The following is an 11,693-nucleotide window of genomic DNA, read 5'->3' as shown; positions in this document are numbered from 1 at the left end:
GAGATTTGAAAACATATATCATAACTATAACTCCATAATTGTTGGTACCTTACCTTTTATGTTTTAAAAAGTCAAATTTTGCATCAAAATTTTAGTTTTACTAAGGCTAGACGGTATCATAACAATCTCACCGACCGTAAGCCGATGTGGCCTACTTCACCGGTGGTAAACACCGTGCTTCACATATATATTCACTGCCGGTATATTACCGACGGTAAGAACTCACCGGGGTTGAAAATTTTGAATTATGACCGTTGGAAGCATTTGAACGTTGGCACCAGATAGTTTTTGATTTTTTTTAAACAAATTTACTATTTATAATCATATTAATTTTAGGTTCCTTACGGAACTGTCGTTGCATTGGTTACTTTCATTTTTTATTAGGTGTCTTTCACCGCCTTTCCTTTCCAATGGGATGCTTACACAATTGCTTCCACCGTCTTCTCTCAGTCTACTATCATAACAATCGGCGGGAAAAGTCCATTATCTCCCCCAAAAGATTTCCATTACACGCGTTTTCCTCTTTTCATTCACAGTCGTCAACAAACCTCCATCGATTCCACCTCCGGTTCGTCTGTAAATCGGAAGAAGGCGGCAACGAACAACCGCTTTCCACCGTCGCTTTTTCCACCTCCTGCTCCACTTCAGGAGGTCGACGTCTTCGTCACCCGGTGATGTTCTTCTGAGTTCGAAGATGAAGGGTGGGTTTTAGGGTTGCAAAGACTCGCCACCATCTGCACACTTGCCACCATCAGCAATTGCCGATTTTCTATGTGCTTTCTCCCATGCTTCAGTTCTTTCCTGTATTTCTTTCCACTTTCTTTGTGCTTTGTTCAACGGTTCCCTCCAGGTATGTGTTTCTTTCTTTTTCTTTTTTTGTTCTTATGTGTTGCTTTTTTGAATGATGATTTCGTTTTCTGCTGAACAGAGTCATCAATTTTGGGTTAAAGGGTTTTCTTCATTCCATTTTCAGAAGTATTAACAATAGTATGAATTGGGTTTGTATCCTCCTCTCCGACTTTGGTTACCCCAGTATGCATATCGATGAACATGCTGGGTAATTTAAGATGAGGGAAGAATATGACTTGGCTTTACAGGTATATTGGTTTTTAACTTTCACAAGTCCCTTTATGCTTTAGATGTGTGGTGAAACCAGCAAAAATAAGTTTACAATGAATCCAACGACATATTCTACCAGAGATTCTTCTTTTTAAGACCTTTTTACAAATTACTCAAACCTTTAAAAGTGAAATATTATAAAAAAAAATTGGATGAAACATTGATGGGTGAGTGGATTTTGTGTTGGGTTGTGAAGAAAGCAAAAAAGGGTAATGTTGTAAAATTGATAAATGCTTCTCCTTCCATACAGACTGGTGAAGACTAAAGACCAACATATTGATAAAGAGAATAGAATAGAAGTTAAACTTCCTGAGAATCCACCTCCCATTGCAGTCGGCTTCTAGCTGGTGGTGGTGGTGCGACGACGTCGGTTGCCAGCAGCAGTGGTCGGAATCGAGATTCCTGTGTGAAGAAGAAAAGGGAAAGCAACCGGAACACTCGACTCAGATCAATCGGAACTCTAATTGCTCAATTTTTGTAATAAGCTCCATATTTACATCTTCTGTGTGTATTCATATGCATAAGTTTGACTGTGTGTATGAACCGATATTTATGCACATGGAATCTGATGCCTCCTAATTTGCAATTGCTCTTTATCTGTATGAATCGTCTTTCTTTCTCTGAATAGAAACGAGGCTTCTCACCACCACCACCACCATCAGTCTATAAGTCATTGTTCACCACCATCATCACTCTATACGCTTCAGCACACGATTGCCCCCGGTTTAGTTTCAACTTTTTCAGGTAACTTTTCCGTATTCACTAATTCATTGACATTTTTTGATTTTCCACAATTAAAGTCGTTACTGTTCTTTTGTTTCACTTTATTTATTTTCTGCGTTTTGAGGATAGGATCCATTTCAAAGCAAGACTACAAACTTCTGCAAAGAGGGTAGGTTTTAGGGTTTATAACTTATTATACCTGATGTAGTTACGAAATTATAATACTTTTCTCTGTACACCAATGCACATTTAATCATATTTGAAGTAATAGTTGACATCCTTCTATATTATCTATATTATCAAAATGCACAGACAAAGTATTTTAGAATTCTAATATTAATATGTTACTACAACAGCAAGATTCAAAATGTTCAACTACACAAGGAGGAATTTGTTGATAATGGCATATCAATAAAAAGGTAATATTCCTTCTTTTAATGCTTAGTTATGTGAATGATATATGATAATATATATCTAAAGACATTTATTATCTGTGTTAAGTGGGTTGTATTGATATATGTTAAATGCCTATTTTATAATTTGTTACAATAATTTAGTGCCTGTCTTTTACATTTTATCTACTAAATTTTTATGGAGTCTTTAATTTATGTCACATACACTTGTACGAAATAAAATCATAGGTAGAAAACAGAAACACCAAATTGTTCTGCGATCTTGACCACCATTGTGGTTGTGGATTGGGCTCCTATGTTGTTAATTTATTCATAAAAAAACAAAACCTAATTTATAATTAGACAAATTTTGTTCAAAAATGAGAAATAAATCAGCCAATCTATCAGTGAAATTGCTAGATTCTCCAAAGTAAAATGTTTCAATGTGTTTAGCAGGATCCGTTTAACACTATTTAGGAACCAACTGCCAGCTGTTTTATAATTTTTATTATATGTGACATTACATACTATTTATTGTGTTTAATGTCATGTTTTTTGTTTGGGTTTTTGACTTAGCAGATGCAGCAGAGTTAAGAATGCCAAACGGAGCCTGCATACTTTATGAAAGCAGAATAGTAAGGGGCAACAGACGCCAAAACTTCAAAGCAACATCACGAGAGTGGAGCAAAGCATATGTAACAGAGAACAGAAACCTAACCCAGGGGCAAAAATGTCGACGATCAAAGCAAAAACCAATACAAAAAAATAAGCATGGGTCACATCACTATATATATATATATATATATATATATATATATATATATATATATATATATATATACCATTCTTTTAACACATTACAAATTTACACAATCCAAACTCTTCTAAGCAAAATGCTCCAAACTAAAATGTTCCCAACCCGTTCGCACTTTTCGGTTACGATCCGACATCACCACCACCTTACTGGCCACAAATGGATGGTGTTCCTAGCTATTATTCATAATTCCAAATGCCACAATAATTCCAATTCCAATCCGAACCACAAACTCAACCATCCCAAACCCAATTCCAATTTCAATCTCAACCGTCTTTTACACCCGCAACCGAAACTCTTTCTGATTCCGAGCCGGAAGAACAACCACAACAAAAAAAGGGAAGGTCAATCCGAGAAGATGGACTCAAAAAGAAGAAACCGAGTTGGCAAAGGCTTGGGTCGACATATCCGAAGATAGCGGCACAGGAAAGGGTCAATTGCGTGATCAATTTTGGTAACGGAGCGGTTTTGTAAGGGAATGGGTCAAGATCCAGATTACCGGATGCCCGACCAATGTAACTCGAAATAGAATCTGGCAAACAAACTTTGAAAAGCAATGGGCTAGCAGAGAAAGTAAGGCGAGTTTGTTGAAAAAAACGTACGCAACATTCCAAGATGATATGCGAAAACCTTTTCTGAAACGAAAAGGAAAACTTATCCCGACGGCATGTCGTCGGTAAAGGTTACGAAATATATTTTCTATTTATTTGTAATTTATGTTGTAGAAAAAAGAAAACGATGTCGTTTCTAGAAAGCTATCCAGATGACATGTCGTCGGTATAGAGGGCATCCGATCTGTGTGTAGTCTATCCTGATGACATGTCGTCGGTATTGAGTTTTATCTATAATAAAAAACAGATCTATCTCTCATTTGCAGCACCGCACAACTCCTGATTCTCTCAAGTCATAGGCGATTCCGGCCACCTTTTTTACCGCTGCGCTACCCTTTTCACTGTCGGCCTCAGTCAAATAGTTTTCTCCGGTTTATTTTGTTGTTTGGTGCAGTTTTCTCCATCGATTTGGTTAACATTTTTTGTTTATATTTTCAGTTATAGGTTGCAAAGGAAGGGGGTGAAAAGTGGAAGTCTGTGACAGAAGAAGTGAGTAGCAAATTTCATACATTCTTTTTCTTTCATGTCGAATTAGCTCTTTTGTTGAAAAGTATCTAATGAGTTTTTGTTCCAAATCTTGATTATTTTTTTTTTAGTAAAAGAAGCCTTTTACTACAAGGGCTGATGAACTTAAAGAAGAATATCAAAAGGCTTTGGAGACCCCAAATGACGCTGAAAATGAAAATGAGAATGAAAAAACTATAAGTATTGCATGGGTTTTTTGGTTTTGTGTATTCATGATTTGTAGTGATTATAAATGGCTAACATCTAATCTGATGTGTACTTTATGATTTGCAGGAAGTAGAAACACTTGAAGACAATGGGGATGAGAATGAAGCATCTCCAGTAAAAAAAGGAAGTGATTTTTGATGATGACTAGAATAATACATATTTTGATTTTGGCTACTAATTGTTTGTGAATCATGTATGATGGTTCATGTTGAATAGAATAGAATTTGATTTTGGGTATCTTCCTGTTAATCCTTGGTTGTCTCCGGTACTAAATCGATCTTTTGTTGTTTTGACCAAATTGGACATAAATTTAATGGTGTCATTAACCTTCAATTGCTAATCCGATTTTAATTGATACTACCCTTGTCTTGACGACATGTAGTCATTACAAGTAAATAATAAAACTTATATTTTTTTTTTCGAAAATCAGTCCTGACGGAGCTTATGCAGACGACATGTCGTCGATATAGGGGCAGCTATCCAAACGACATCTATGCCGACAGCTTTTCCACCTATGCCGACGGGGGTATTCCGACGACTTGTCGTCGGCATGGGGTTAAAAAAAGTCGTCTGCATAGGGGTAGATTCGTGTAGCGTTTAAGTTTATTTATGTGTGGGAAGTTGTCAAAAAAAAGCATTAGATGAAGGGAACTTGTAATTTTCAGACTAGCATATTTACATTTTTAAAATATAAGTATAGATAGCGGAAGCATCAAACCTTTACTATAAGGTGTTACCACAAAACCCAAGAAGACGTTTACCCCATAATTACATCACAAAAGCTAACAAAAATATATACATTGTCTTCTCAAAAGGCAAATCTACGCAAACAAAATCCCCTAATAATCCACAAATCGTCCAATCCATTGGTAAACAAAAGCCACTTTCAAGCACCCATCATCTTCTACTATGAACCTGAGATACAGATACAATATTATGATAATACAAGCGTTGGGCTATATAACCCTTACAAGTAGAGTAACATGTAATGGATGAATGAAATGCATAAACTTTAAATCAATGCAAGGTCATGAACAGGGAAGGGATGAATATATGATTCTGATTAAAGTATGTACCTTGGGTAATTTCATGGTAAAAGTGGCGCTTGGAGAGTTCTCGAGGAAGAAGTTTCTAGCTTCACTAGACATTGTTACTATCAATGCATCCTTCTTCTTACTGTAGTCTATAGTCAAGCAAATCAAGTTGCTAAAGGGTGAAGAATGCTGCGATAACAAATCTGGAAATGAGGAAATACACTGCACAAAAATGACAAAACATTATACTCATAAAAGATGCACAAATATATATATATACAGGGCCGGTCCAAGCAAATTTGAGGCCCGGGGCAGATACAAAAAAGAGGCCCTTCAAGTCAATACCAACATTACCATATGGATTTACTAAGCTTGCAAAGAATAATAATAATATCTTTCCCAGGATAAAATTCTCTAGAAAATATATAGCCATATACATGTAAAATCGCCTTTCAAAAACACTTGCCAAACATCTTCAGTTTATTGGTAAGTTGATTTAGATGTATCTGATCATGAACTTTTGCAATTAGCGAGAAAACTATGTCTATAATCCAATACATTATTATGAATCTTCTTACACTGTTCAACAAGAATCAGAAAATTAGATACCAAAAAAAAAACACAGGACAAATAAACTTAGACACTTGTTGTTCTAGTCTTACAGAGGCAAAAAGTAAACAAACGTAGACCCCTCTTGTTGCAAATTTGATAACAAAATCCATAAAAAGTGACGATTTCCAAATCAAAACTAGTAACTCAGGGGGAATTTCCATGACTAAATTCAATTATAATTATATTTTTCGTAAAGCTTTTTTGAATAAATATTAAGACCTGAAATTCTCAATATAATTAAATTAACTCAAACACACCACCGAATTCTATTTTTCTCGGTTAACAAATATGATTCCATGGAAAAACCTCCAAGATAGCAACGAACTTAATTGAATAAAACAACTCATTAAAAATCATAGATCGGATATGCAATCACAAAACTCTAAATAAAAAAACCACTAAGATCAAGAAAAGATAGAAACCAAATACCATCACCATAACACTTCTTTCCTATGAATATCCTACAAAATGGGGCAAACTAATGATCATGATAACATAAACACAAAGGTCTCTGGAAGCATTAAATAGCTAGAAATTAAAAGATCATCACATGAAAAAACTTAATCAGCTCATAAAAATAAAAAGTAGAAGAACAGAGGTGTTTTAGTTTGCTTCTCATGGTAGATGTATGAAGCAAAACTGTTTACACACATTAAAGATGAGGGTTCGCTGTTTTTAGTTTGCTAATTGATATGGATGAAAAAAAAAATATATGTTGCAACGACCCTTCGTTTAACACTTTACCTTTGAAATCCCGCCTCCTCGTTTACCACTTTATCTTTGGCGCCTCTTTTTCGATTTTCCAAAAGGTTTTTCCAAAAATGAAAAAAGAAAGAGGACAGGAAAAGGTTCGAACACGGCCAATTCTCAGACGGATTTTAGTTATCATGCGCCTAAGCCATCTCAACTACATCCAGTTTTATTTTTTTGTTGCAGATTATACTTTATATCCTCTAAACCTATATATATTAATAGCAAATTTTAGGGGCCCCGAGATTTGGCGAGGCCCGGGGCGGTCGCCCAACATGCCCACTCTCTAGGGCCGGCCCTATATATATATATATATATATATATATATATATATATATATATATATATATATATATATATATATATATATCAGTAGTGTATGTGTAGCTGGTAATTTGCTGTTGTAAGTATAAAAAGATAATCTTCGCATTCCAGAAACAAAAGAAGACAGACACAATTTTCATGTGACTAAAAACATGGTACTAGAAATCAATATTTGAAGTCTACTGGTGGAAACAATGTTCTATGATTGAAGTCCAAGTGAGAACAAGTCATGTATATGAAATGCTAGAACTGCCTCTAGATCATTCTTAAAGGATATTAACAAAAATAAGCCATGCTTTTCGGAATGCACAAGGCATATCCAATTATCCATAGTTCAACTAAATGTCATAAACGAGTGATATGATATCAACATACCTCAATAGTGTCTGCGTCAAGTGTAAGATATTTGACACTATGGATGTGTTGAAGCATGTTAATAATCATGCGAGCATCTTCCTCCTTATATAGCACGGTTGGATAATCTTTAGACTTAGACAAGTAGATCGTCACTTTATTTAGTGAATGAAACCGATCATTAGAGAATTGCACAAGCCTACAAGGCCACAGCTGAAACGTGTAGCAGAAAGACGAAAGTATTGGTGGAGCGTTCAAGTACCCGATTGAGCAATTAATTACAGTAAGATTCTGAAGTTGAGGTGCAATCACATTGATGGATTTTGAACAACGACCATCGATAATCTTGAGATTAGAAAGTTGAGGGGTAATGATGTCACATACTTCCATATCCTTGACATAGAAATCTTCTAAAGTGAGATTCTTTAAGTTTAGGCACTTGGAGAAAACATCACCCGACAATATGATATTACAAAGATTCAAAGTTGTTAAAGATGGAAAATCCAAAGGTGCTTCAGTTGTAATGAGAAGTCGCGTATAACTAATGCAAGTGAATGTGAAATGCTTAAGAGACTGAGAGCTAAATAGGCAAGAAGGGTAAACATGGCGGCATGAGGACGGACCAAAGACAGTTAGTTGTTGGACATTGTGAGAGAAGGCATATTCTGCAATCTTTCTCACAAAATCCTGATTAACTCCTGCATGGAAACGTAGCTTTACGGTAGACACTTCTATTTGATGGTTGCGTTGAGACAGGACATGAGTCACAAATTTGGCAAACTTATCTAGTCTATGAAACTGCCGACTTGAGAAGTTGAGACAGGGCAACGATGTCCAGACAAGCTTCCATCTTGATGACAACAAACATGTCTGAACAGCAAATTTCATGTCATAACAAAACAGAATCTTATGAATAAGCTCATCTGGCAAGCTGCTCAATCTATCTTCTACCATCATTCCTTCTTTTTTGCCTCCACGAATCACAATCTGGCCTGTATCTAATGATAATCTGCGTTTCATAATGTAAAAGTTAAATTGATGACTGTTAGGTGCATTTCATGTACCCATTTTGTAGCTTTATTTCATAAAAGTACATTGCATATAGGCTTAAACTCATGCATTTTGCATGTTTTTCGGGATTTTTCATGAGGCAATTTCATTCAAATAATTTTGTGATATTTCAGGGACTTTTGGAGGTAGGATATTGTTGGAGGAGGTAAATAAAAGTTGCGGACAAAATTTCAGGACTTGCGGAGCACCGAGGAGCAAGATATCAAAGAAATGAAGATTTTGGCTTTACAGACGTTTACACGGCCGTGTAAATGGAAGCCTTGCGTTTACACGGCCGTGTAAACGTAGATTTCTGCACAGTGTATTTTTGCGTTTACGCGGGCGCGTAAACGACAGTGTTAATTTACGCGGGCCGTGTAAACGTAAATGCGGGTTTTAAAGCAGTTTTTCACCATTCTTAAAGGGGAAAACCAATTTTTTTAAGAGGGGGTCGACTTTTGGGCAAAGAGAAGGCGATTTTCAGAGCTTTTGGAAGTAGATTAACACTTGGGAACATTTGATTTCATTTTGTAAGAACTTTAATTTCATTTTCTAGATTTGTGATCTTGTTCTAGCCATGATTGGCTAGAACCCTAGATTCTCCAACTTTATGTCTTGACTTCTAGTTGTGATTTCAATCATATGACTTGATGTTTTCTTTCAATTTTCTATCTAGTGAATTTGATTTTGTCTCAATCGAATGTTTGATTCTAATTGTGATTCTTATTGGCCATTTGAATTAGGGTTAGATCATTCAAGTTATCTAATTGCAAAATCCGTAATTGTTTTGTAAATTGGACTAGGTAACAAGCACTAATTTGATTTCTATTGAATGAATTTAGTGTAAATCTTTTCACACACTTTTACACTCCCGAGCTTGTGAGGAGTATTGAGTGTTGTTGGGAACATTCACATAAAGTTTAAAGCAACCTTTCAATCTAATTCTAAGAGCTTGTTTAGATTAGGTTAGTAAGGTTAGGATTAATCAAAGAGCTTGTTTTGGTTAATTATTGTGGTGAATGGGAAGTGTTAGAGCTTGTTAACACTTTCAAGTACCAACTTAGATAGAATTAAACAAATATCTTGTCATCCATGAAATCACATTGCTAATTTGTCTTGCATAGAGTTGGAGTACTTACAAATCTTGAACTTATTTCACTTAATCAATCATTTACTTATTGCTTTATTCTATAGTTTAAATCATTGCTTATAAATTCCCCCCATTCTGTGACCATTTTTGTACCTTACGCAAAAAGGTATAAACACTTGTCCCGTGTCTCTGTGGATCGACCCTACTTACCTTGTACTACGTTTTTAGTGCATAGTAGTAGTGTTTAAGGAGTCATTTGTACCCTTTATTTGTTGGGTTTGACACGCCTAACAATGACTTGGATAGCAGAGAAGAATACAACTTCTTATACATGTTGTGTCCTAATGCAAACAACACCTACTAAATAATGAACACAGGTTAGAACATAGCATCAATAATGCATCAGGTAGTGCTGCTTATAAGCCTGGTCTTATCGTCCCATCGGCTCCCTTGCGGATCTAATGAACAAAAATTATTTTGCAACACTGACGCATCAAATCACATCTTGAATATTTTTACCACTTCTGTAAATGTATTAAGGTTATTTGTAAATTTGATAGATCTTTTAGCTAGCTGATAAGTGTATGATTGTTATTCTAAACAAGACATGCATTCTTTCTTTTCTGCTAGTGAAGTTAAGATCCACAACAATGATATAATTCTACATCCTACGCCTAGCCTTCCTTTTCAAACATATTAGGAAACCAATTTTGCACTTATGATACAAGTGTATAAATGCCCATAAGAAGTAGAATTGATACCACGAGAACAAATATAGAAAAGTAATTTCATATAACACAACTAAATATATATAAATTAAGTGATATACGAATTATGAAATGGGAGAAACAAGAAAATCCCCAATTCCAATAGGGTAATAATAGTCTGATGACCTGTTAAACTAATGTTTATAGTACAACTATGATGTGAAATACGTTATTTAATGAACTTCAAGAACTTCATAATTATTTTGATTAGAGGTGTTAATGACGATTACATCAAACAAATAAATAGCCATCACCATGAAAAATAACAAATTAAAACTAAAAATCTTAAAAAATCCGTGTCAATCTTAGAATTTGAACAGTAGAGGGTTAAGAACTTCTTATAATCAAAATGTCATTGCCTCTTTGACAGAGGTCGTAGTCTTTTGTAAGTAATGCAGTATTGACCATATAGATACTAACCACTCCACACACATCAGCGAAATAAACATAAAAGATCTACTCTGTTCCTGATCATAGTATGGTCGCTTGCTTGTTTAAATATCTTAATCTGTGAACCTCCAATCAACTAATACACGATAATGATTAAAAGGAATTGCAAAGTAAAAACATCCCGATGGATGAAACTCGAGTTAATGCTCAGGTCTCTGAATTGTAAGGTTAGCAAGTGGAAATTGATATTGTAATGCATGGATGACGAGAAACTAGGGTTTGAGAGAGACGTACCTTTTAGTTTTTTACAAGGCCAATTTCCTCCTAAACCCTGACACCAAAACCCACATTTGCTACGTTCATGCCTCACAAGAATTTATAAGTGTTTTTAATTTAACGACTCAAAGTTAAATTCGTTAAATCTTTAGAAAAGTCTCAATATTTTGAGAAAAATTTTAATAAAGTTTTAAAAAAAAAATTGAACAGAAAAGTCCCGACTATTTAAATTTTTTAATAAAAAAGCCTAAGAAACCGGTTAATTTATTCATTTTAATCCTTTTTGACATGTTCAACAGGTTTTGAGAATGAGACTTTTCTGTATATTTTGTCTAAATTTATATATAACTAGTGGGTGAGCCCGTGGTGAACCACGGGTCACCATTGTGGCTGTTCTTGTACGTTTATTGAACCCGTTATTAATTACTAAAATGTGTCTTGTTTTAATCACAAATGATGACAATGAGAAAACAATGACAAAACGAAGTCCAAAACAGAACCACAAATCGATAGACGGAAAAGGGACAATAGGAATGTCAAAATGGTCAAAGAGACTGAAAGTGAGAAATATTAAAACACGTGTGGCCAATCTGTAATGAAAAATGAGTAGTAAGACGAAAAAAATGGACAAAAGTAAGGCGAAAATGGTCAACTT

The 11,693-nt window shown here is 35.0% G+C and overlaps 1 protein-coding gene and 1 long non-coding RNA gene across 5 annotated transcripts; one reads left to right on the top strand and one right to left on the bottom strand.

Annotated features, from left to right (window-relative positions):
- The first annotated feature begins 369 nt into the window (after positions 1-369).
- LOC145162325 (uncharacterized) lies at positions 370-4,731 on the top strand. 4 transcript variants are annotated; one of them, XR_013739040.1, is made up of 9 exons: positions 370-850; positions 929-1,097; positions 1,370-1,596; positions 1,748-1,863; positions 1,972-2,011; positions 2,199-2,261; positions 2,814-4,148; positions 4,256-4,364; positions 4,458-4,731. It is a non-coding gene; the product is annotated as an uncharacterized LOC145162325 (long non-coding RNA). The 4 variants fall into 4 exon arrangements; XR_013739039.1 differs by having other exon boundaries at positions 1,370-1,863; positions 2,814-3,730; positions 3,926-4,148; XR_013739038.1 differs by having other exon boundaries at positions 1,370-1,863.
- Positions 4,732-4,817: 86 nt separating this feature from the next.
- Positions 4,818-8,485, bottom strand: LOC145163538 (putative F-box/FBD/LRR-repeat protein At4g03220). The gene is made up of 3 exons (XM_079082373.1): positions 7,487-8,485; positions 5,468-5,647; positions 4,818-4,961 (listed from the first exon to the last, which is right to left on the bottom strand). Exons 1-3 carry the CDS (start codon positions 8,483-8,485, stop codon positions 4,818-4,820), a joined length of 1,323 nt encoding a protein of 440 aa, XP_078938499.1.
- Between the last annotated feature and the right edge of the window lie 3,208 nt (positions 8,486-11,693).

This window comes from Lactuca virosa, chromosome 3 (genome assembly GCF_052849685.1).
Source record: "Lactuca virosa cultivar CGN04683 chromosome 3, Lactuca_virosa_CGN04683_v6, whole genome shotgun sequence".
Taxonomy (NCBI): Eukaryota; Viridiplantae; Streptophyta; class Magnoliopsida; order Asterales; family Asteraceae; genus Lactuca; species Lactuca virosa.
The sequence above is the reverse complement of the archived record's forward strand: the minus strand, read 5'-3'. Positions and strand labels throughout refer to the sequence as shown.